The 26,774-nt window shown below is 35.4% G+C and overlaps 7 protein-coding genes across 7 annotated transcripts in view; 3 read left to right on the top strand and 4 right to left on the bottom strand.

Annotated features, from left to right (window-relative positions):
- Positions 1 to 1,271, bottom strand: part of LOC108574100 (chromosome-associated kinesin KIF4) — a 6,295-nt gene extending 5,024 nt beyond the window's left edge. Inside the window, exon 1 of the mRNA XM_017936618.1 lies at positions 1,247 to 1,271. Coding sequence (XP_017792107.1) covers positions 1,247 to 1,271 — 25 coding nt within the window. The remainder of the gene's footprint in view (positions 1 to 1,246) is intronic.
- A 2,386-nt stretch (positions 1,272 to 3,657) lies between these two features.
- On the top strand, positions 3,658 to 4,367 carry LOC108574103 (NADH dehydrogenase [ubiquinone] iron-sulfur protein 6, mitochondrial). Its single transcript, XM_017936622.1, has 3 exons — positions 3,658 to 3,854; positions 3,971 to 4,147; positions 4,216 to 4,367. Exons 1-3 carry the CDS (start codon positions 3,720 to 3,722, stop codon positions 4,276 to 4,278), a joined length of 375 nt encoding a protein of 124 aa, XP_017792111.1. The 5' UTR covers positions 3,658 to 3,719; the 3' UTR covers positions 4,279 to 4,367.
- A 3-nt stretch (positions 4,368 to 4,370) lies between these two features.
- LOC108574102 (protein SYS1 homolog) lies at positions 4,371 to 4,938 on the bottom strand. The gene has a single exon (XM_017936621.1). The coding sequence runs from the start codon at positions 4,936 to 4,938 to the stop codon at positions 4,456 to 4,458; it is 483 nt and encodes a 160-aa protein (XP_017792110.1). The 3' UTR covers positions 4,371 to 4,455.
- A 3,429-nt stretch (positions 4,939 to 8,367) lies between these two features.
- On the bottom strand, positions 8,368 to 9,326 carry LOC108574099. The gene is made up of 2 exons (XM_017936617.1): positions 8,795 to 9,326; positions 8,368 to 8,498 (listed from the first exon to the last, which is right to left on the bottom strand). The coding sequence occupies exons 1-2, from the start codon at positions 9,324 to 9,326 to the stop codon at positions 8,368 to 8,370; spliced, it is 663 nt and encodes a 220-aa protein (XP_017792106.1).
- A 93-nt stretch (positions 9,327 to 9,419) lies between these two features.
- Positions 9,420 to 9,881, bottom strand: LOC108574098. The gene has a single exon (XM_017936616.1). It carries the CDS (start codon positions 9,879 to 9,881, stop codon positions 9,420 to 9,422), a length of 462 nt encoding a protein of 153 aa, XP_017792105.1.
- A 4,432-nt stretch (positions 9,882 to 14,313) lies between these two features.
- LOC108574106 lies at positions 14,314 to 15,337 on the top strand. Its single transcript, XM_017936625.1, has 2 exons — positions 14,314 to 14,627; positions 14,701 to 15,337. The coding sequence occupies exons 1-2, from the start codon at positions 14,574 to 14,576 to the stop codon at positions 14,965 to 14,967; spliced, it is 321 nt and encodes a 106-aa protein (XP_017792114.1). The 5' UTR covers positions 14,314 to 14,573; the 3' UTR covers positions 14,968 to 15,337.
- Positions 15,338 to 26,115: 10,778 nt separating this feature from the next.
- The window catches only part of LOC108574097, a 17,664-nt gene continuing 17,005 nt past the window's right edge, over positions 26,116 to 26,774 (top strand). Inside the window, exons 1-3 of the mRNA XM_017936615.1 lie at positions 26,116 to 26,314; positions 26,466 to 26,558; positions 26,683 to 26,771. Of these exons, the coding sequence (XP_017792104.1) occupies positions 26,247 to 26,314; positions 26,466 to 26,558; positions 26,683 to 26,771 (250 nt within the window). The 5' untranslated portion in view covers positions 26,116 to 26,246. The remainder of the gene's footprint in view (positions 26,315 to 26,465; positions 26,559 to 26,682; positions 26,772 to 26,774) is intronic.

Raw genomic sequence — 26,774 nt, 5'->3', positions numbered from 1 at the left:
TTTTATAATTTCGTATAATTTCTTTTAATATTATTTAATATGCATTTTAAAGTCAACACATTACCACAAGGAATTAGCAACTTTCTTTTTCACTCCAATATAAAAAAATTTATTTTAGAAAATGATTCAATAAATAAATGTATAACAACATAAGATTATATGACAAAAATTTATACGATAGCATATTGAAAATAATAATAACTACATACTTTTAGTTTGTTCGTCGTAAAACAATAAATAAAATAAACAATAAATAACACTTTGCTATAAAATCGTAACAAGGCAAACAAATTTGCACTAACCGTCGTTGATATATTTGAAATTACAAAGTTTTACATGAAGTATATATACACATGACGCTATTCGCCATCGTAATTATCGTACGGCATTTCACATAAAACCAACGCTGTACGTTGGGTTAATTCTAGGGATTCGGCAATATAACTCTTAGAGTAGCAGAGCTATACTAGTTCATGGAATGGTGCTTTATAATAAGAATTAGATGAGAAATTGTTACCAAATCTTCAATTAAGTTTGAGAATGGTAAATTTTTGTCTAAAAATGTTTTAGCAACCAACTACAATACTAGGCAAGGAAGTATTACCTATAAAGCACTTTGATTTTGATAACACAAGAAAATTAAAATAATTAAAATATGACAACAAAAAATATGTTCTAACTTAAGAATTGTACTTTAATTACAATATTTACGGACAGAAATTTTAAAATCATATTTGTTTTGAGGTTCTTTTGCATTCTGAAGATAATTAATATATTGGTAAAAAAGAAAATCCGAATATTATAAAAATGCAAATTTTTAACTATAACGTACTCAAGTAGTTTATTCCTTGTCAGCGAATGACGTGTACAGTGTTCTCGTAGTAAACAAAAATTTGCTAATTGGAAATCTTTAGGAAACGAAAAGTTTATGAAAGTTACAAATTTTCGTCAATTTTGATGTATTTTGTCCATATAAATGATTTTTATCTCGGAAATTGTTAATCTTACGTACATACATATGTTTCTTTTACTTTACTCTAAAGTGTTCAAACATTATAAATAATTCTTGTTATTGCAAAAAATTATTTCAACTATTCAAAAATTATAAATAAAGATTTTTTTCCAGTTTTCTTGGTAAAATATCATTATATCTCATCTGAAAAATGTTATATTTCTTGTAGTTTACTCTATAAATGTTGACTTGCACGTTAATTCGGAAAGCAGACTAAGGTGGCCGGGATCTTACGGGACTGACTAACTGCATCCCTCATACGCAAGTTTATTCAAACAAAATTTACAGATAAAGTCTATATGTGTTTTATTTCCATGTTTGAAATGTATATTATTTTTTGTATTATTCAGAAGTATTATATTTTTATGTATTTTTACGTTCTTTTCCTTTATAAGATGTCTTTTCTCAGAATGATTTACCTTTGCTAACAAGATTTGGAAGGTATAATCACAGCCTTGTGGATTATTGACTAATAAGATCGTTAAATCTACATTACAATTTGAGCATGTATATACAGCGTCATTATGAATTTGTGAAAAGTTTGTTACTTCTTTAAATGTACATATATGTATCAAAGAAACATTTTACTAGTGATGTATTTTCTAGTTTTTTAGAATATTCCACAACTTCTTGTATAAATTTGTAATAAAGAATGATTTTGACATAACATGATAGGCATATGCACTTTGAACCATTATCATTTATAGATATTTGTAAAAATTATTCAAAGTAATATATATTAATAATACCTTTTTTACATGCATTAGTAATGATTATAAAGTGGTTTTGTAATGAATCTTCTTACAACAAAATATTTTAACAATCATCTAATTTCAATAAGCTTTGTGATTTCCAAGTAACAGAAGATACTTTAATTTTTATTTAACATATTAACGTACTGAAATTGGCAATAGTTCCTTTATTTTATGTATTAAATCAACTGATCCTTCGAATATGCTTTTACATTTTCCTTCTGCAAAATTTACACCACATAAACGACATATCAACGTATCCTTCAATGTATCCGACTACGCATAGATTTAATTGAAGTTTAATTGAAGAAACGCATAGGTTTGGTTGAAGTTATCATACCTCTACACAAAAATAATAAATAAATTTAATTATCTCCATTAATTATACCATATTTTTAATATAACACATGATTTATTTAAATTTTTTGGAAATATTTTAAAAATCATTTAGAACTGGAAAACAATCCATTAATCTTAACTATTTATCTTACAATACTACTAAATACTATATTTTCTTTAATAATGACTTAGTATATTTTTATAATTTTATATTTCATGAATAACATCTAACAAGTTGTTTATTCTTAATTCTATCATGCTAAAGTAACCTTCTTCATGTAAACCAATGAATATATGTTCTCCACCAAAAAGAGGTTACATGAAAAGGTAGACTTTAAGTTATTATTGTATTAAAAAGAATAAATTGTATAGATGAATTACACACAATTGGTTTACATTCTATTATTGTTGTACACTCGCCGTAGGGTAATTCCATGAACACAGATTAACTATATACATATACTGTTACGCTATCTATGAACGTAGCTTTAATCACTCGTTATGCATGCTGGTGAAGATAGCTTTAGGGTGGCTTAATCTATACAGATCGACGGGCACAGGTAGAGCGCAATTTGAATTGTCAATAATGTATGAAAAAATTGATTTTTTTTGGCCGGTTTTTTTCAAAAAAACTGTGCGTTAAGGGGTTAATCTATACAGATCGACGGGCACAGGTAGAGCGCAATTTGAATTGTCAATAATGTATATTTCAAAAGATAGACTGTTTCTGGAAATCATCTAAGGATTAGACGCGTAGTACTGCGATGGAAAGTTAGAACTCGGGAACGGAAATGCTTTGTTATTGTAGTCGAAAGATTTTATTCAAAAACCGTAACCACTTGAGAGTTAAGTTTAAGCCATGTAGGCTTTCTCGACAGGATGTTTGTTTTGGGACTCAGAAAAGTACGCTCTTCATTCTGTTTTATATCTCAACGATACCCAGGACCGTGTCAACTAGCTAGAACTCTAAGAGGGTTATAAATATTATCAAGGGTTAATTCTCGCACGAATTGCTACGTGAACACTTTCCCTCGCACGTGCATATCACGTTGTAGTTAAATCAGCGTGCGTTCCACCACACCAAGAAAGTGCTGCCACCACCATCCGCTAACGAAGGATCGAGGGTGGAGTACGTGTGGGAAAAGAAGTGTCGATCTATGGGGTGGAAACTGTCTCTCGATTGGACTACCAGGATCTGGAAGGAGGACCAGGGGAGAATCCAGATTCTGGGAGAAGAACATGAAGAGAGACCTCGCGTCGAAAAATTTCCAAAAAGTCATTCATTCCAATTCTGTATCTCGAGTCTTGAAGCTTCGCTAATCTTAAAAGGTCTGGAACAGTTGTGAAATATAGAAGTACTAATTGCAACTAAAAATCTTCCAAGTTTTATTTGAATATCCCCGCACCACAGCAAGCGGAGCGCATAGCGCTCCACGGGCACCAATCCACTATCCCTTTTCTCGTGACTACCGCAAAATACGCAACAGTTGAAAGACGCCACGTAGATGGCGTGTCGAGAGTCTTATTCTAGGGAGAAACTTTTGCCGTGCTAAAGTCCCTACAATTGTGAACACAATACGATATCTGATAAGAAGAAATAGAGACATCCACAAAGTATGGCGAGTGTAAAGGTCCTTGAGTTTTTTAAAGCTTCCAATAAAAGGCTTAATATTAATCTTTTAAATGCTATGGTAAGAAATGTACACGATGTAACTTCAAAATCTTCTAAGAAAATCACTCATACTGGACAGGTACAGTATTACTTATAAAAATATATAGGTACAGTATCACTTATAGAAATATATTGATACTTTTAGAAATTTCTGCATCATAAATTTTATATTAATGCGTTCTTCTTTTATGATAGCTATTCGATGAAGATGACTATCGTAACGTACGATTTATAGACAGACCAAAAGAAGTTAACGATAATTGGGCTATTAAACTGATAGAAGAAGTTCCTCCTACATCTGCAAAAGAAAAAATTGTGGCTTGTGATGGAGGTGGTGGGCCTCTAGGACACCCAAAAGTTTACATCAATCTGGTATAAATTAAGTGCATGTATTACATGTATTAAACAATTATGAGTTATTATACAAGTTTTTATTTTAGGACAAACCTGGTAATCATACTTGTGGATATTGTGGTTTACGCTTTTACAAGGAACATCATTAAGTGACAAAGTGAATGAATGTAAATAGTCAAACTGTAAACTATGCAAGTAATTTAAAAGATATTTGTTGGAATAAATGTTAGGTATATGAACAAGATAAAGGGTTTTTTGTTTATTTCGAATTCTTTAATTTGGAATGACATTTACTAAACAAACATTTGATTTTATATTAAAAATTTTTACAAAGCTGTTTTCTGACTATTCATACCTAATGGTATTGCCTGCAATTCAGTTTTCATACAAAGGAATTCACCACAAACACACATTATACTTAAAGATATAATGTTTAAGCACCACCAACTAAATGTTGAAGGAAAACTTGCATTGTATGCCCAACAGCATAATAAATGGATTAAATGTGCTGTACAAGCAAAGTCCATACATTGTTTTGTTCTTTGTACCAACCACCATAATGCAATTGCTCCAATCAATGCATTTAAAATGAAAATAATTATGATAAATTGACCAGCAAAGTCCCGAACATGTATTTCCTTATAATGAAAAGCATAATCTAGTGACTTAGTTGATCCAATAAATGATGCAACAATCCAAATCCATAATCCAAGGCAGAAGTACATCACAGTTTGGATAGCAATTATTTGAGATATTATAAGAAATGGATCCCAAATGGTTTTACGGAATTGTCCAGATATGTTATTCATTGTTGGGTTTATAAATTTTAATTATGTTTATTAATAAAACAATTCTTTTCTATTTCGTGCATTGTGTATTCTATCATATTGATGTTTGTTTCGATCTAAAACAAAAGTAATTAACATATTTATGGTTATTAATAAACTTCATTATAGATAAAACAAAACTTAATTAAGTGAAAAATATTTAATTAGTTAAAAATTATGTAAAGAATAGAAACAATTTAACTTGATTCATAACTTTTTATGTACTAATTAATTTAACATAAAAAAATTTAACCTTACTCCATATATGTATTGCATGATTACATTAATTTGTTATGTGGCTTGAATATATTATTAATATTTCACAAACATGTATGTTTAAAATTAATTCTGTAAAGTACTATTCACATAAATTGATATATTAAAATATCTGTGAAAATTTATGACAGTTACCATATAGATATATGTTTAAATCGATCACATTCAAATAATATTTTTTTTCCCAATGATATATACAGTTTAATCAGCTGATGTTGACACATTTAAAACTTTGATTCACTATGTTTATGTTCCGTATAGCATAAAAGTAATGACATTGCATTACATGAATAGATGCATACGATCGCTCTACATAAGAAGTGTTTCTTTACATGCGTTATTCACTACAGAGTAATATGTCAATAATCGAGTAAATTTTACTTACACTTTTACATACTCAATAATTAAATATTTAATTAATCTTTGATTCTCAGAACAAATTTTTTTTCAATTTTACTTCATACTCGGATTTGATTGATTATACTCTTTTTATATTGTAATAAAAAATATAGGAAAACAAATTTTCATTATGAATGATTCACTCAACGTATATGCTTTATTGTTGTGATCAATTGTCAAGCACTCAATGGAACGTATGGGCACCGAGTCTCATCGATCTTTGCCGAATCCCTAGACCAGTGATGCCAGACAATGATGCCCCAGAATCGTGGGCGCTGAGCCCCCCACTATGACCTACCGCCGTCTCACACTATGCCGTCCTCGTGCTCTCACACAAATGTAGCGGTAGCTCTGCGTGTGCGAAGCCTGTTCGGCTCTTTCCGCCAATTATCTACGCCACCACGTGACGCTCGAGCAACCTGAGCGCATGAGTAAGAATTAGGAGATTCCCTTTGAATCTCGGTGAGACGCAGTGTTTCGAGTATATGGGCGTTCGGGACAGAAATCATAACTTCTAAATTAATCAATTTTCGACATAGGTTCTCAAATACTTTTTTGAAGAGAATTCAAATATGCACTGATTGGCACATAAAAAAATATATGGTTTCATTTTATAAAATTGTGATGATCTTTATTTTTTATCGAATAATACGATTTATTGTCAATTGAAAAATTTATTTTATTCATCAGTTCCGCGGAAATACCGGCAAAATCGTAACGGCCGTTTCGCACACAGGGGTTTCAGAGACAAACATTATAACTTTGTATACATTCAAAATTTCTCTTCTATTTTTGTTTTGTAATTTTCATTAGGTAGTTAAATAACAATATAAATAATAAAAAAATTGAATAACGCGTACAATAGTAGGATAGGACGCTAGAATACTCAACGCGTCGCTAACGATTTTGACAATTTTCTTCATTTTAAGTAAATTTAAGCAGTTAAATTTGACATTAATATAAAGGTTTATATGTTCAAAATTAATATACAAAAAATCACAGAGGTATTACTCGGTACTTTTTTTAAAAGTCTCGTTAAATTTGATAAAAATTTTACATAAAAAATTAGGAAAATTTATTACTATTGTATTAAAATTCTGTGTCAGCTTCAAAGGTATTCAGGTACTAAAGACAACCTATAAAAATCAAATCAAAAACACAAATGGTCTGTGAATGGCACATATTTGAAAAATACACTAATGTTCCGACTAGCATAGTAACTTTCTGGTAAAAGACAGCCCCAGAGCGTCAAAAATCAGGCCCTTATATACCCCAAAAATCGTGAGTTTTGGTGATAGGGATTTTCCTGGGAACGGAATGCGTTCGTTTGCCTTATCTCAAGGACTTTCTAGAGGGTACGCGATAGACTAAAGACTCGGCGCCACCGTGTCGGCAAGGCTGCGTAGGTAACAAGGGGATGAATCTACACTTCTGGATCGGTGGACACTTGTAAAAAAAACTTGCCGCAAAGTTGTTTATAATAATGAAAATTAATGTTAAATTTTTTTTTACATCGTATTCTGCTCGACAAGGAGAGAAAAAGTTTGAAAGGAGCTATTGGAAATGGGTTATGGAAATAAAATAGTCTTTGTAACTGCTAATATTCTGTTCATTCTTCGACTCAGAGGAAACGTGTTTCAATTCTGACACGTCGTATAGAATTAATGAATAATGTAGCGACTGTTTGATCGCCTGAATTTTTGGCTTTTAATTCTGAATATATTTCTCCTTTCGTTTAACCTTTGCTGCGTTCAGCCCTCGCATTTCCCCTTCCAAATGTTGCATTTTGGGTCCCTTGACGGGGGTGATTTTGGGTGGAAGGCCAAGACTCCCAATGAAGTTAGGGCTTTGGTCAACGTCCAACGCCAACCGCTCACCCTCAGGGAGGGGGTGTTTTGCGCGAAGTACGCGTCACCTGGGCTTATGGAAAAACGCAGGGTAACGGTACCGCTCGCTTGCGAGAATGTGCTTCGACTTGCGTGGAAGTAATTTCAATTGTTTATAAAAAATGCGCGTTGAAATGAAATATTTTACAGAATGTCATTTTTCGACTTCTAGATTCATCCCTTCAAATTTTATCAAAATCCCCGGGGGACAAGTATGTTGTCTCCTTCCTAGCTCTAGTCCAACGGAACTCTTACGTCATCCTACATAAAGTAAAACAAAGTTGTCTTCGCGCCTAATTTCCGCGCATGTAAATTAATGCCATTGCGCTGCTTCACTTTCAGTCTTTTCGTCAGTTAAACGGTTAAAGTCCGGCATACGCGTAGGTGCACGCGGTACGGAATCTATAGGTAGAAACTAAGAAGCTGTACAAGCAATCTTAATTTTAGTTGTGTTTTGTATAATATCGATTGTGTTTTGTGTAATATCGTGTTTTTTGTGATTAACAATTGTAATTGGGGTAATAATGGATTGTGGGCCCGCTAGAAAGTATAAGAAAAGATTTCAGCGTCATTGGTATGACGCTGACGAATCCTTGAAAATTTGGTTGGAAGAGGTTTCCTCAGACGATTCCAAATGTTTGTGTAAGGCCTGCAATAAAATCTTCTCTTGCGGCCTTTCGGATGTATATACATATACAGGCATGCGTCTAGTCAGGCACTTCAAAATTTCTTTCCCTCCCTCCACGACTCTGGCTCAAATTCGGAAAATTAGCTTTTTATTCCATGTAAGAATATACTGGGAGAAGTATAGGAACGGACGAAACTATACTCAATGCTTCAAATGTCAATCCTACGGCCACGCTTCTGGAAATTGCTTTAAAAATCCAAAATGTGTTAAATGTGGTGGAAACCACGCTTCTGAAGATTGCAGTAAAGATTCTGAGACCATGCCCAGGGCCGGGTTCAAAAATTTGGCGGGGCCTGAATACACATTTAAATCCTACACTTAAATTTTACAACGAGGAATCATTTATTTACAAATGCTGTTACATATTACATATTTTTTATAAGATGAATATTAAATAATAATACAATCCAATAATAATATTAAATAATTTTTCTCGCTTTTTTCGACGCCAAATCTTTGATAACATCATCAAAATCGATTGAATTTGCTACTTCCCTTTCTATTGACAGAATAGCCAGAGATGAAAATCTCTCTTGGCTTATCGATGATCGCAGATAATTTTTTATTAGTTTCAACCGCGAGAAACTACGTTCTGCTGAAGCCACGGTTACTGGCGTCGTTAACATAATTTGTAATGCGATTAATAAATTTGGATATGCTTCCGAGAGATTGTTCTTTACAATGTAATTCATCGAATCTAAAACCGAATAATAGGTTTGCGTTATTGACCGGAACATCTTAATTTCTTCAAACATTTCAGTTCCGTCGAAATCTCCTTTCAAATGTAAGTGAAGATCTTGACAACACTTTAATAAATATTCATCATCTAAATTCCCAATCTCATTCATGTATAGAAAACCAAAAATATTTTGGTGATTTGCATATAATTCGAATCTACTTTTAAAGGATACTAATCTGATCGTCGATGATTCATCCTGTCCTTCATAATCGAATAATTTCCGTTTTTTGCGCCTGCATGATGATTTGAAATCAGGTGTTATGTCCATTTCCTTTGCAACTTCATTTACTGCGATCATAGCTTTGCTAAACCCTTCATTTCTGTATTCCGCAAAGAATACGTTAAGACCTTTCAGATGCTTCGTGGCCAAATCGATTTGCATCTTTTGATTTTGCAATACTTTGCTGACGATGTTAATTTTTGATAATATTTCGTACCAAATGATAAGACTGGCAATAAATTCAAATTCATTTATCTATAGACAAAATCGCACTATAGACAAAATCTCAATTTTCAATTTATTGTCAGATGCGTTGTTGCCAATTTCGATCAAGGCGTTTCGAAATTGGCGAACTTGAAATCGAATAGCCTTTACACTATCAAAACGGCATTCCCACCTAGTTTCTGATAATGGTTTAGGTGTAATTTTTTCAACGTGCTTTTTTAGAACATCCCAACGCGATGTCGATGCTGCAAATATCGTGTAAATCTTTTGTAAAACACCAAAAAAATGTAGTGCTTGGGTTGATGATTTTGCTATATCTCCCAATAACAAATTCAAGTTGTGACTACCGCATGGTACGTAAAGCGCTTTAGGATTTACACGTAATATATTTGCTTGTACTCCTTGATATATTCCCCTCATATTGGCACCGTTATCATATCCTTGTCCGCGACAGTCAGATATTTTTATTCCCAACTGATCCAGAATGAGCATGATAGTTTCAGATAGTCCTTTTCCTGTTGTATCGTGAACTATTTCAAATTTGATAAAATGTTCCTTGATTTCAACCTCCTTGTCTGTTATGTTGACATAACGAAGAACAACCGATAATTGCTCTTGATGGCTGACATCTGGTGTACAATCCAATAAAATGGAATAATATTTTGCTCTCCTTATTGCATCGATAATTACATTTTGTACTTTATTTGCTTACTTCACTTATCACTTATTAATTCGTTTTGAATTGAATGCGATAAATATTGATGCCCTTTTATGGCTGTTCTGTTCAAATGATCATTTAGAACGGAATCAAATTTTGCAATTAATTGTATTAAACCCAAAAAATTACCATTGTGCGGTGTGTACAAAGTATCGGAACTTCCTCGGAAAGCTAAATTATGATGCGCCAAATATAAAATAACAGCAGTTATTCTTTGGAAAATTTGTTCGTATCGTGCCGTTTCAAGTCTTAAAAATTTTTCGCTTAAGCCTTTTAAACCCCGATTCATCATGCGTTGAAACGTCGGCGGAGCATTTTTCAGACCGAATGGCATTCTAACGTATTCGAAGTGTCCTTCGTTGGTAGAGAAAGCTGTTTTGGAAATGTCCGAATTTTTTACGCCTATTTGGTGAAATCCAGATGCTAAATCAAAGGCCGAAAAGTACTTTGCGTTACCTAATCTGTCTAGAATTTCATCAATATTTGGAATCGGATATGAGTCGCGGATCGTTTTTTCGTTTAATTTTCGATAGTCTATTACTAAACGCCACTTTTTCTTTCCCGACGCGTCCGATTTCTTTGGAACAATCCAGAGAGGACTATTGTACGGCGAGTCGCTGTCCCTTATGATACCCTTTTCTAACATATCGGTAACTTGGATTTTAATCTCTTCTTGATGCATCGGAGGGTACCGGTATTGTTTCGTATGTATCGGTATGTCGTCAGTCGTCTTGATTTCATGTTCTAGGATAGAGGATTTTGGTAAAGGATCTCCAGGTAGGGTGAATATGTCGTGGTATTTTGAAACGATTTCCCATATCGTGGTTTTACCTTCCTTTAAATGATCCAATCGTGTGTTAGCTTTCAAAAGGTCGATACGTTCGGTAGTTTTTCGATACGGTTGGATTTGGAAGATCGACCGTTCATCGAACATTTCGAATGATGTCATATTACTTTTTAAATAATCAGAAAGTATTGGTTGACCTGTTGCATCAAGTTTTGTAATGGCTCCGGCTCCTGACACGAAATTGACTAATACCGTTTCACAATTGTTGTTCGCGGAATTTCGCTTTTTTATAACATTGCCGATTTTGAAAGAATTGCAAGAGATTGAAAAATCGTGATCAAAAAGAAAATCCGCACCTAGTATCCCGTCTTGTAATATTGCCGAATTTTCGTCTACTACTTGGAATCTATTAGATTTGTTATTGAATGGAATAAAAACAGAATATAATGTATCTACAGTGTTGCTGGTTATTCCTCTCAACGTCATCCCTTCTCCCTTTTCCATTGTTTTGTCGGTTATTCGTTTTTCTTTTATAATTGATATCTCGCTACCTGTATCTATTAGAAAATTTGTGGTTTCTATACCTGGCAGCTTCAATAGAACGAATGGGGATATGTCCACTCTGCGTTCGGCTGGTTGTTTGGCGTTTCTGGCGCTTCCGATGATTGCCGTTCCCCTGGTGGATTGATGTCGTGTTGAGCCTCTTGAAAATTTCGTTGTTGGTTGATCTGCTTGGTCTGTTGCTCCTTCCATTTCTTCGTTCGGCATTCTTCTTCTATATGACCCTTCCTCTTGCAGTAATTGCACTCCTTGACAGGGTAACTTCGTCGTGGTTGGCTAGGTTCCCCGTGGCTTCTGGTTATTTCCTTGGGTTTTTGTGTCCAAAATCTTGCTTGTTGGTGGATGTACTGTAGCTCGGTGTCGTACATCCGGGCTGCTTCGTATGCTTGATTTAGGGTTTCTAACTGTTGGCTGTATAGGTATTGCGAGATTTCTGGTCTCGCGTTTCTTCGAAATGTTTGGATGGCCTCTTCGTTGCAGATAATTTCTTTAATGTCAATGTATGTCTGCATTCTTTTTTCTGTATTTATAGCCGTAAGAAGTTCATCCTGGATTAGTGAAAATGCTCTAATAGTGTCCCATCATAGCACCGGAAAAAGTAACAGAGAAATAGCAAAGCTATTAAAGTTAAACCGTAGAACCGTGGACTACAATGTTAAAAAATATAAAGATACTGGCAGTTTATCCAACAAAAAGCGATCAGGGCGGCCAAAAATAACCACATCAGCAGAAGATCGGGCAATCACAATAATAAGCAAACGTAATAGAAGAAAAACGGCACCGGAAATTACAGCTGAAATAAATGCATTTCGCCCTGAACCAGTAAGTTTGACAACAGTCAAAAGGCGCTTACGGAAAGCAGGTTTGCATGGACGAATTGCCATGCGAAAACCCCTTCTACGCAAGCAAAATAAAGCAAAACGGTTAGCCTGGGCAAGATCGCATAAAGATTGGACATTGGAAGACTGGAAAAAAGTGCTCTGGACCGACGAGTCAAAGTTTGTGGTATTCGGCTCACAACGGAGGATGTTTGTCCGAAGATCGGCAGGAGAACGAGCCCTTGAATCCTGCATATCACCCACGGTAAAACACGGAGGAGGATCGGTTATGGTTTGGGGTTGTTTTGCGAGCACATCTGTGGGCGACTTGGTCAAAATAGATGGCATATTGAATAAAGAACGCTACAGAGGAATTTTGGAGACGAATGCCCTTTCTTCGGGAACGCGACTAATCGGAGAAAACTTCGTGTTCCAACAAGATAACGACCCCAAACACACCTCCAAATTATGCCGTGGATACTTAGAACAATTGGAACGAGAAAAAAAAATTGTAATTATGACCTGGCCTCCTCAAAGCCCCGACCTGAATCCCATTGAGCTTTTATGGGAAGAACTAGACCGACAGGTACGAAAAGCGGCCCCAACATCTACACAAACCCTCTGGCAACAATTACAAGATGCGTGGTCTAGAATAGAACCACTCACACTCACAAAATTATTGAACAGGATGCCGAAATTATGCGAAGCAATAATAAAAGCGCGCGGTGGAAATATCGACGAAACTAAAATTTAGAATAATTGTGTTAATTTTTGTAACAAAATTGGAAAAAACATTGTTTTTAGTGATATATGTTGCACTATTAAAAAATAAATTAAAAAAATTGTTTTTTGATTAATATTTCTCTTGTTTTTGTGTTATTTTGAGGGTGGGTAAACACTTATGGCCGTTAGTGTACATAATCAATAGATTAAGTCCTATACTCTCATCTCCCATAAACATCCTTCAGCCACACCGAACATTCTACTCCTATCTCACATAAACATCCTCTGACTCCACGCTATCTAATCTCCCATAAACATCCTTCAGCCACACCGAGCATTCCACTCCTATCTCACATAAACATCCTTTGACTCCACGCTATCTAATCTCCCATAAACATCCTTCAGCCACACCGAACATTCCACTTCTTTCTCCTATGAACACCCTCCGACCGAACCGAGCAATCCAATCCTTTCCCATAACAAAACCCAGACAAAATACAGATAATTGTAAGCATCCCCGCGATGCCCGAACCACCAAGCAACTCATATAAATTAAGCAACAAGTCACCAAAAAGTTAGTTCAGTTCCGTTCAAGTACCGTTCAGGTACGGACTCTAGACGAGTCGTACTTCTAGAGGCTTTGGAATCCGCTTCGATCCTCTCGACATCGCGTTACTATTTCCACACGTTACTATTTCCATACGTTATTATTCTATATCTTATTATTTACTAAGTACGTTAAGTGTTGTATTCCATTCATTATAAAATATATATAATATTTTTGTATTCTTAACACATTGCAAATACGATTATTTATCCTTCCGATCGCGTCGCGCCGGACGTAAATATCAGTTACATAAACTTGTACGCGACCATCATCAGTCAGCCCTCTATAAGCGCTGGCCACTGGGTATCGAAACGCCACAACATAACGACGAATTAACGTGGAAGCTGATACCTATCACCATCGACGACACAGCGGTAGCAGCAGATTGCAGTCCCCTGCCATATCTGGACGTATGTACATACGTGCCACTTGGGCAGAAAGATTGGAAGAGCTACGCACTGGGAAAGAATCCCAAGTATTCTGAACACCCATCCCGGGACGTAACAATTGGTGACAGCGGTGGGATCCACTATCGCTGCGATAAGATAACTGTAGCCGCACGTCTAACGAGGTGACATCACTCCTCTGGCATCCGCACCACGCGCAGAGTCAAGCGTGAGAAAGGCGAGGTGACATCACCACCCCCTCCACTCACGGGCAGGAGACCCGAGCGCTCAGCCCAGACGCTCAGTCCAGCTCCAGACACCGCGTAGTGTAGACGTATTAGTGACTTAGTGCCAGAGAGTGTTTCTATATCACCGCATCGTAGAATATTTTCGAAACGCTACTTCGTTGTTGCGCGCTCTAAGGTGAACGACAAACGGCTGAACGCGGAGAAAATTTTTTTTCTTTTTCTTTTCCCTTTTTGCATATTTATACACTCGAACGGCAACCCAAGCGAAGCGCCTTAAGTTACACGATCAGGAAACCGTCCAAGTGCTTGCGAACCAACACCAAAATCAGGGAACACATGGAGAGTGTAAGCCCTAAGGCCGCAACGCCGACCATGCTCAACCTGAGACAGGTGAATTACGGTTAATAATTATACTACCTTTCTTTTATTTTTACTATATCACATTCTTTGCTCTCTCGCACAGGATCACAGCGATCCCATCAAAAAGAGGAAACGCAAACCCAGAAGAGGTTGCCGCGCCGGGAAAAGTTTCAAAGACTGGAAGAAACGGGTGATCGAGCCCCTACTAAGAATAGTGCCACGTCAAAACTCCGAAGCGCACAAAGTGACAACCGCAGTAAACACTGAAACCTTGGATTTGACAATTTCTAACGACAAGGACACTGTCCCGTTTCCTCCGCCAGTGATAGAAACATTAGAGACACAACTAGTGCCAATAGGACTAATATAGACTTAGATATCTACACACCTGCGACGTCCCTGCAAGATCACACAGACACAATTTTCACCCGGTAAAAATTGTTATCCGGGAAGGGAGGTGTGACGTCGAGCGACGACGTTGGAGTTAGTATTAAGTTAAGATTAAGAACATATACATAATTATTAGATTAAGTACTATACTCTCATCTCCCATAAACATCCTTCAGCCACACCGAACATTCCACTTCTATCTCCTATAAACACCCTCCGACCGAACCGAGCAATCCAATCCTTTCCCATAACAAAACCCAGACAAAATACAGATAATTATAAGCATCCCCGCGATGCCCGAACCACCAAGCGACTCATATAAATTAAGCAACAAGCCACCAAAAAGTTAGTTCAGTTCTTATTCTATATCTTATTATTTACTAAGTACGTTAAGTGTTGTATTCCATTCATTATAAAATATATATAATATTTTTGTATTCTTAACACATTGCAAATACGATTATTTATCCTTCCGATCGCGTCGCGCCGGACGTAAATATCAGTTACATAAACTTGTACGCGACCATCATCAGTCAGCCCTCTATAAGCGCTGGCCACTGGGTATCGAAACGCCACAACATAACGACGAATTAACGTGGAAGCTGATACCTATCACCATCGACGACACAGCGGTAGCAGCAGATTGCAGTCCCCTGCCATATCTGGACGTATGTACATACGTGCCACTTGGGCAAAAAGATTGGAAGAGCTACGCACCGGGAAAGAATCCCAAGTATTCTGAACACCCATCCCGGGACGTAACAGTAGCAATGCAATAGCCTGATGCGTTTTTGTTTAAAACATATGAACCGCAAGACGGCAACTGACACACAATCACTAATAAATGTCAGGCGTTGCTATGCCCAGTTTCTATGCAAGTTTGTAGGAGCTGCGACTCGTCGACAGATTTCCAAAAATTGGGGAGTCTTATCTCTATTTTTTTAAGCAGTTTTTTAAACAAATCCAAGTAATATTTTTTCGCCCCCATAATTCGCTTTCAAGGGGCAAAAAATTCAATGAAAGTACAAAATCTGTAATCATGTATGACTTTTGCAAAAAACTATTGGTGTAGTTTAATTTCTCTAAAAAGTACATTTCTCTGAAAGTGCCTGGATTTTTTTATCTAAAGTAGTTTCCAGGATATGCGGACTTTATAGAGTTACACTGAACTTTGATGATTTTTGTCACTCCTTTAAACTGAATTATCGCTACTAAAAAAATGTCTTGCATCTGTTAATGGTATCATCATTCTGTAAAAAGTTAATCAAAATCGGTGTTTTTTAATTGGGTAATTTTCGTAGACCGCGGGGCCTCTCAAAACGCGCGGCCGAATTCCGGCGAATGCGCTGAACCTGCCTTGCGTCGGCCCTGCGCCGAGCACAATATTCCGCTATCGGTGGCTTCGAATTTTCTTGCTCTTATGCAAGATATAGAGAAGGAGCCCCAAGTTTTACAAGGTATGACTGTTGGACGCACAAAGTGCAAACAGATCATCACTAATGTTTTATGCGTTCGTGAAACGGAATGCATTATCGATAACGTACAGCACAATAAATTTTCAATTTATGAGGATAAAACCTCAGATTCCACTAATGATAAGTGGCTTACATTGGCTGTAAAATATGTTGAGCCATACCGCTTATCTAATACTACTGAATTATTGCAACTAATTCAACTGGATGCCAGCGATTGCTCAGCGGAAAAGATTTTCAAATCTTTCGAAAATCAATTGCAGAAAATGCATATTCCGTTGAGAAACATCGCAGCTCTTAGTTGTGATAATGCCACAGTTATGACTGGCAGACATTCTTTTTTCAAGGCAAAGTTACTTGAAAAGAACCTCAATGTTGTCACTTTGCCGTGGGTTTGTCATTCTGTAGCGTTAGCGGCTAGTGCTGAGTGTGCTACAATTCCCAGAGAGTGCTTTGAATTGCTCCGGGGTGTAGCATCTTTCATAACCAGTAGCCCAAAACGGGCTACAATTTTCCGCCAATTTCAGGAGAGTTATGCGAACTCTCCTGTAAAAATTCTCAAATTATCTGACACACGCTGGCTTGCGATGCACCAGTGTGTTAGCAGATTGTTACAAATCTGGGACGATTTAATCCGATTTTTTAAGGAGCTTATTGCTTAGCAGACATGACATTAAAGGATATTTCTATTTTTTAGAATATACTTGAAATGTTTTAAATACTTTCAATGCCTCCTTCCAGAATAGAGATACGATGGTTCAGGAATTGCAGCCTTCTTCAGCACGGTTGCTTGAATTTTTCTTGCGTAGGTTTTTGAAGCCGTTTCTTCTACAGCACTTCAATTTTGTTAGGCAAATTGATTTCACGTGTCAATTAAACCAAGTTTCACTAAGTGAAGTGGATCTTGGTACTGATTGCAGACACCATCTGGAAGAGGCAATTGACAATGGGATGTCGGAAGTTGAGGTACATTCCTTCCGCGAAAATTGTTTACGGTTTTATATTACCGTAAGCAATGAAATTAGGAATCGTCTTCTTCATGACGATATATTCCTTAATCAGTTGACGGTTTTCAAGCCGATAAATTTATTCCACGACAGCGATAGACAAACTTATCAGAATGTCATGGCTGTTGCTCGAAGATTAGGAAATTTCAATGCCGAAGATTTGCAAAAAGAATGGGACTTTTTGTATTACGGCACTTCCGATGTAAATAAAGAAAAGTGGGCAACATTATCATTCGACGATATGTGGATAGACATCTGCACACAAAAAAATTCCTCCCAAAATTTTCTGTTCCCTTACCTCACTTCTCTACTTAGCACTGTGCGGTGTCTACCACATTCAAATGCTGAGTCCGAGAGAATATTTTCGATGCTCCCCGACATAAAATCTAAGAAAAGGAATAAGATACGAGTTGATCTCCTAAATTCCATGTGTGTGATACGCACATCTTTAAAAGCTAGAGGAGAAACTAACCGTACCATGTCTGTCGATGACAGGCATTTAAATTTAATGTCGGGGAAGCAGTTATATGCAAGGTCGTCACACTCGCGAAACTTTAAACAGTTGACCTTGAATGCGTACGAACACCCCTAGCATATATTATAGTATTGCCCTTTTGTTGCCCTTTTTCTAGCATTTAAAATTTTTTTATGTTGGCGGATCTGTTTTGAAATTATGAAACAATTGCAACTGTAGCAATCCCCCTTATAAGAATCGCGTGCAATTTCTTCCGCGTGCATTTCCGCAACGTATATTTCTGCATATATACGCATTCCTTCGTATACATATACAAGTGTAATTCTTCCGCGAGATATTTTACATCGATGGATATATTCTTGTCAACGAAAAAAGATAAGTTTACAATAATATTTATATTATATCTTGTATTATTGTAATTTTGATTATAATTTTCTTTATGTGTATGTTTTTTTCCAGATATGATTTTCGACAACGGGACACTTCCATTGAGAAGTTAAGAAGACAAATTACAGAATAATTAAACAAAAAAAAAGATAAGCTTATAGTACTTTTAGTATTTCTCTGGTGTTATTAGAGTCACGATTTAAACTGTGCATTTATTTTCTTTCACATATGGTTTTCGGCAGCGGGGCACTTGCATTGAGAAGTTAGGGAGACAAATTTCAGAATAATGAAACAAAAAAAAAGATAAGTTTATAGCATTTTTAGTATTTCTCTGGTGTTATTAGAGTCACGATTTAAACTGCGCGTTTATTTTGTTTCAGATATGGGACAGCGAAGACCATTCAACATCGTATATGCATGGAGCAGCTACAACGGTTTTCGGCAACTCGAAATACATATATCATTAGCAAAAAAGTCTAATTTTGAAAATACTTCTCATTTTAACATTTTTCTAGCTTCTATTTAACTGCGAGGTTATAAAGTGAAAATACAGAACAATTAAAAATGAAAAGTAAAACGAATAATTGATGTGCAAAGCACTTATCAAGGAGACTACATACCTATCCCCCGGGGATTTTAATGAAATTTGCAGGGATGAATCTAGAAGTCGAAAAATAACATTTTGTAAAATATTTCATTTCAATGAGCATTTTTTATAAACAATTGAAATTACTTCGTGTGCGCCTAAGATGTTTGCTTCGTAACTGAGTATGTATATAATCTTGATTTTCGAGTCTTGAAGGTAGAAGAATATTTTTTACTTTTATTTTAATTGATAAAATGTAATTGTAAGAAATGCGAGATTTCGGCGGCGAAGTAGTGGCCTGGACTTTGTCACCCAGGAAGAGAAAGTGCACCGGTACCTGAGGGTATCATAAACTAAGCCCTTTCCCCGGAAAGTCGAACGAGGGGGCTCCAACCAGTGATGCCAGAATCGTAGGCGCTGGGCCCCCCACTATGACCTACCGCCGTCTCACACTATACCGTCCTCGTGTTCTCACACAAGTGTAGCGGTAGCTCTGTCCGTGTGCGAAGCCTGTTCGGCTCTTTCCGCCAAATATCTACGTTGAAGAGAATTCAAATATGCACTGATTGGCACATAAAAAAATATATGGTTTCATTTAAAAAAATTGTAGTGATCTTTATTTTTTATCGAATAAAAACTTTTTTGTAAATTTTCATTAACACGATTTATTGTCAACTGAATACTGATTAACTTTTGTTTGAAAAATTTTGTTTGAAATTTGTTTGAAAACCCAAAAGTAGGGGTGTGCATTGGAGGTGATGTGTGAATGTGAAGGATGCGTGCATGGAATAAAGGAATGGTTTAGAATCTTTTAAACTTTATTCGTTTTACTTTTCATTTTTAATTGTTCTGTATTTTCACTTTATAACCTCGCAGTTAAATACAAGCTAGAAAAATGTTAAAATGAGAAGCATTTTCAAAATTAGACTTTTTTGTTAATGATATATGTATTTCGAGTTGCCGAAAACCGTTGTAGCTGCTCCATGCATATACGATGTTGAATGGTCTTCGCTGTCCCATATCTGAAACAAAATAAACGCACAGTTTAAATCGTGACTCTAATAACACCAGAGAAATACTAAAAGTACTATAAACTTATCTTTTTCTTTGTTTAATTATTCTGTAATTTGTCTTCTTAACTTCTCAATGGAAGTGTCCCGTTGTCGAAAATCATATCTGGAAAAAAACATACACATAAAGAAAATTATAATCAAAATTACAATAATACAAGATATAATATAAATATTATTGTAAACTTATCTTTTTTCGTTGACAAGAATATATCCATCGATGTAAAATATCTCGCGGAAGAATTACACTTGTATATGTATACGAAGGAATGCGTATATATGCAGAAATATACGTGCACATACGCATATGCCGGACTTTAACCGTTTAACTGACGAAAAGACTGAAACTGAAGCAGCGCACAGTGGGCCAGGAACCCCCAAAAACTGGCCAAAATTCAAGATTTCATTCGATTTTTCTGAAACTTGGTAATTTGGGGTTTTTGAGGTCGCTGATAACGAATATAACACTAAAAATTCAAAATTCAAAATATCGGATACATATATTAATATATGGATACAAAATATATGGATACAAATTTCTTTTTTCTTTTTACTAATTAAACGACCTGTCATATGAGATAATTTATTGTTGTAAAATGTTATAAATTCATCAGCTTCTAAGGAGTCAAGAGCTTATCTCCCCTTATGCTTTTCAAGTAAAGAAAAACCAAAAATTTTTTTAAATTTATAACATTTGACAACAATAAATTGCCTCATATGTTAAGAATTCTTTAGAACGGTTTATGGCACAATCAACTGCAAAAATATGGTATTTTCATTTATTGTTTGTATGTTTTAAAGTATACCCTGGCGAAGATCATTAGAATTGCTTTGTTAAATTTTTATTTATTCTTGCTTCTCGGGCTGTATAGCTTAATAGCATGCCATAAACCACAAATTTCATTTGATATATAATATTTCGACACAGACACGAAATTCTCCTTCCGTAAGGTTTTTCCGCTATAACTACTTAACTATGCAGAATAAAAAGAAATGCCTTAGATAAAAAGTTGTTAGGTTTGATAACATCTTTTCGAATATGGAAAAATTAATATCCCATCTCATTTAAAAAAAATGGGTGTGGAACCGTTTTTACCCTTAAGGAACTCATCCCCACAATGTCTTACATTCTAAAATTGAAATTACTTGTAAAAAACATTGGAAGTTTAAGTGCGAACAATTAACGTGTAGAAGACTGTCCTATTCGAGAATATATAATCAGATTGATTCAATTCTATATACAGTAATGTCTCTCCAATTGACCACCAGCAAGGAACCTAACAGGACTATTGTAGAGTCAGGGTCCCTTTATGACATCTGCAATTTATTTATATAAATTATTAATTTTAAAACTTCAAATAAAATATATTTTTACAAAAGATATAAAAGTAAAAATATAAAAATTAAATAATGTGAAATTTTATCAATTAAATTAAGAGTGAAAAAAATTCTTCATTGTACAAAGATTCGAACTCATTGTCAGATTACCCGCTTACGAAACAAACATCCTGTGCACTGGCTCACTGCCGATTGTTGAATAGTGCCTAAACTTCCAAAGTTTTACAGAAGTAATTTCAATTGTTTATAAAAAATGCGCATTGAAATGAAATATTTTACAGAATGTCATTTTTCGACTTCTAAATTCATCCCTTCAAATTTTATCAAAATCCTCGGGGGACAGGTATGTAGTCTCCTTGATAAGTGCTTTGCACATCAATATTTCTCAAATTTTTCATTTCGCTGAAAAGTTACAAAATGAAATTACAAAATAATTAAAAATAAAATGTAACACCGACCGTACCCTCTAGAAAGTCCTTGAGATAAGGCAAACGAACGCATTCCGTTCCCAGGAAAATCCCTATCACCAAAACTCACGATTTTTGGGGTATATAAGGGCCTGATTTTTGACGCTCTGGGGCTGTCTTTTACCAGAAAGTTACTATGCTAGTCGGAACATTAATGTATTTTTCAAATATGTGCCATTCACAGACCATTTGTGTTTTTGATTTGATTTTTATAGGTTGTCTTTAGTACCTGAATACCTTTGAAGCTGACACAGAATTTTAATACAATAGTAATAAATTTTCCTAATTTTTTATGTAAAATTTTTATCAAATTTAACGAGACTTTAAAAAAAAGTACCAAGTAATACTTCTGTGATTTTTTGTATATTAATTTTGAACATATAAATCTTTATATTAATGTCAAATTTAACTGCTTAAATTTGCTTAAAATAAAGAAAATTGTCAAAATTGTTATTGACGCGTTGAGTATTCTAGCGTCCTATCCTACTATTGTACGCGTTATTCAAATTTTTTATTATTTACATTGTTATTTGTTAAAGTATTCGGAGTGCCCGCGTGTGGAGACCCACCGAGCGTCAACTGTTTTTCCCCGAAAGCACGCGTGCTGGTGCCGTTCCGGTTTCATCCACTCGTGTACGGGCGTAGCGTTACGCCACGTGTAAAATATATTGTGTTGTGTTTTTATATCTCTCCTTGATTTCTTTCTGTTCCACCACCTCACATAATTAACAACTCAACAGGTTATGGGCCCAGGACTAAAGAAAGAATTAAAAAACTAAAAAAGGAGGAAAAGTAATCATAACTAAAAAAAAAAAGTGAGGTTAAGTGTGACCACGTCCACGTGTCGAAGAAAAATAAATTGAACACCATGAGTTTTGCAAACATACAGCAAATTGAAAAGTTGTGCAATGAGAATTACGAATCGTGGAAGATTCAAATGAAAAGTATCTTGAGGTCCAATGAGCTCTGGGGATATGTAAATGGAACAGTACCAAAGACCGAAGAAAATCGAATCGTGTGGACCGCGAAGGACGAGAAAGCTCTTGATATAATTATATTGAGTCTACAAAAGTCTCAGTTTAACCATGTTAAACGGGCTGAGACGACACTAGAAGCATGGGAGATACTGAAAAAAGTGCACGAGTCAACAGGACCCATGAAACAGTGTGTGCTCTTCAAGCAACTATATAGGATGAAAAAGGATATTACACAAAGCATGGCTCAGTATATTTCACACAGAACGTGATTTCACGATTTCATGCAGAAAGTAAAACAACTCACCGAATCAGGTATAAAATTACCAGACACAGTATTACCAATAATGCTATTATCATCTTTACCCAGTCAATATGAAACGTTCTGTGTCGCTATCGAATCCAGGGAAAAAATCTCTACATTGGACGAGTTAAAAGTAAAACTACTTGAGGAAGAAATTAGGAAAGCAGATATCAACATAATAAGAGACTGTGATGGGGAGACAGCATTATTAACAAATAAAAAAATTGTGAAGGATAACAAACCACAGCGAGAAGTCTTTCAAAAACCAAAATATGAAAGTAATCACCACAGAAAGTTCAATGAAAAGTGTTATACATGTGGAAAGGCTGGTCACATAAGCAGACATTGTAAAAACAAAAAGAGATTTACTCCATCAAGTAGAAGCAGAGAAGAGGCGATCACTGCCGTCGCTCTAAACACTAACCCAGTTGCTTCAGATGACTGGTGCCTGGACAGCGGGGCAACAGTACACATGTGTAAGAATAAGGAAAAGTTTAACAGCATAAATCAGAGACAAAAGGACAGGGTATGCACAGCCACAGAAAGCACCACAAACTCTTTAGGAAGAGGAGAAGTTAAGTTAAACATAAAGATAGGTAACACAGAATCAACTATTAAATTATCAAATGTCATGTGGGTCCCAGAATTCCGGAATAATCTATTGTCGGTGTCGAGAATCACTGATAATGGATTCACAGTATCCTTTAACAAACATTCAGCAATAATAAAACGAAAAGATGGTACTATTGTGTTAACTGCACAGAAACAAAACGGGTTGTACATTGTAAAGCATACAGAGGCACAACAAGCAATGCTATCACAAGGAGAAGATGACAGATTCAACAGATGGCACCAAAGACTAGGTCATTTAAATATGAAGGACGTCAGAAAATTAATTGAAAAGGACATGGTGCATGGAATGAAAATGAGCAAACGAGAGATGGAGAATGTAAATAAATGAAAGGCATGTGACTTGAGTAAAATTACCCAGTTGCCATTTAAGGATTCAAATAACATCGAAAAAGAAATGTTGGGCCTGGTGCACACAGACATCTGTGGGCCTATGAGTATGCCATCTCAAGGGGGAGCTAGATACTTCGCAACCTTCATTGATGATTGCTCCAGGTACACAGAGATTGTCACCCTCAAAGAAAAGTCCGAAATTTTCTCGGCATTTAAAACTTACAAGAGCCGTGTCGAGAAGCAAACAGGTAAGCCCATTAAGAAGATACACAGCGATAATGCTAAAGAGTATCTCTCGAAACAATTTACAGAATACCTAAAAAAAGAGGGAATAACAAGGCAGTTATCAACCGCTTACACGCCACAGCAAAATGGAGTTGCCGAACGTGCCAACAGAACAATAGTTGAAATGGCACGCACAGTGTTATTAGTGTGCGGTAAAACTACAATATATTGCGACAATCAAAGTGCAATTCAATTAAGCAAAAATAATATGTACCATCGTAGAAGTAAGCACATCGATATTCGTTATCACTACTCGCGAGAAATGCAAGAACGTGGAGAAATAGATGTAAAGTATACAAGTACAAACCAAATGACAGCGGATATATTAACAAAGTCATTACCAAAGAATAAGTTAAGAACATGCGTTGATTTATTGAATTTAAGGGATTAGGTTAAGTACAATGCAAATAATATATGTACAACATTTATATAAGGTTAGAGAATGTATGATGCGTGAAATGAACGAATGGAACACTTCGAAAGGGGGAGTGTTAAAGTATTCGAAGTGCCCGCGTGTGGAGACCCACCGAGCGTCAACTGTTTTTCCCCGAGAGCACGCGTGCTGGTGCCGTTCCGGTTTCGTCCACTCGTGTACGGGCGTAGCGTTACGCCACGTGTAAAATATATTGTGTTGTGTTTTTATATCTCTCCTTGATTTCTTTCTGTTCCACCACCTCACATAATTAACAACCCAACATTATTTAACTACCTAATGAAAATTACAAAACAAAAATAAGAGAAATTTTGAATGTATACAAAGTTGATATTTGTCTCTGAAACCCCTGTATGCGAAACGGCCGCTACGATTTTGCCGGTATTTCCGCGAAACTGATGAACAAATTTTTCAAACAAAAGTTAATCAGTATTCAGTTGACAATAAATCGTGTTAATGAAAATTTACAAAAAAGTTTTTATTCCATAAAAAATAAAGATCACTACAATTTTTTTAAATGAAACCATATATTTTTTTATGTGTCATTCAGTGCATATTTAAATTCTCTTCAAAAAATTATTAGAGAACTTAGGTCGAAAATTGATTAATTTAGAAATTGTGAGTTTTGTCCCAAACGCCCATATACTCGAAACACTGCGTCTCATCGAGATTCAAAGGGAATCTCCTAATTCTTATTCATGTGCTCAGGTTGCTCGAACGTCACGTGGTGACGTAGATATTTGGCGGAAAGAGCCGAACAGGCTTCGCACACGGACAGAGCTACCGCTACACTTGTGTGAGAACACGAGGACGGTATAGTGGGAGACGGCGGTAGGTCATAGTGGGGGGCTCAGCGCCCACGATTCTGGCATCATTGGTTGGTGCACGTCAGATGTTCATTTCTATATTATGTACCCATGTTCATGTTCCAGATCATTGATTCGACCAATCGGATATCAATTGGTCGATCAATTTTATTAAATAATAAATTCCAATTAAATTAATGATTCTACATAAGAATATTTAAATATTAATTTGATTGGTATCCCGCACTTGTTTATTAATGCAAATTTCTTTTAAAGCGAGTGTTTTACACCACAGCAATTTTTCTTTGCATAGCAACGAGGATAAATATTTATTTCAACGAGCAGTTGCAAATAGTAGTCAATGACAGTTTACGATAAATCTTATTGACTTTCTTTATTCATTGCTTCCTCCACATCGTTGTACAATTTATATTCCGCGCGTTTTAATATTTGCACTACAAGGAGCCACATGCGCCACATAATAGAAGTGATATGAAAATGGTAAGGAGGCTTTAAAGCCTCCGTGACGTGAGACAAAAAATGCATTCGGTAATACGTCTATTCTGAACCTAGTTTGTGGTTATATCTAACTTCATAGGTAGATACATCTGATGACTTCAAAATAATTCCAGAATATGCAGGAAATGTGACGCAATTCTTTTCTGATTTAGTAAGTAAATTAAAGTAGAAAAATGGAGCTTTGGAATTTCATCCGTAATATATTTGGTGGACAAAATTTCGAAGAACCAAAGAATAAGTGGTAAATTTTTAATTGTTATATGCCTAGAGTCAAAAAATGTTCATATTATGTTTTTGTTATTTTGATTATTTAAATTATTTTGACTCGTTGCTTAAGTCGTAGTTTATTATATTTTTTTTATTTTCACCGTTATTTATTTTTATTGTTTCAGGTTTTTCGATCATCATAATAATTATGATAAGGATAATTTTGAAAATCTAATATGGCAAAATGATGATGATGATGATAATATTGATAATTCCAGGTAATTTATGCTTTATATTTTTTGCTTAAATTGAAACTGCATATCCTTTAAATAAATATCATGTCCTTTGTGTTTAATGAAATGAACAATTATTACTTTTATAACTGACATTTGTCAATTATAGGTATTTTAAGAGAAGGCATCACTTTGAGATTTTCAATAATCCATTAGAAATGACACGATACTTTGAATTTCAAATAGATAACATGTTAAAAC

Source organism: Habropoda laboriosa, unplaced genomic scaffold (genome assembly GCF_001263275.1).
Source record: "Habropoda laboriosa isolate 0110345459 unplaced genomic scaffold, ASM126327v1 scaffold209, whole genome shotgun sequence".
In the NCBI taxonomy this organism is placed as follows: domain Eukaryota; kingdom Metazoa; phylum Arthropoda; class Insecta; order Hymenoptera; family Apidae; genus Habropoda; species Habropoda laboriosa.
This window is presented reverse-complemented; position numbering and strand designations above follow the sequence as displayed.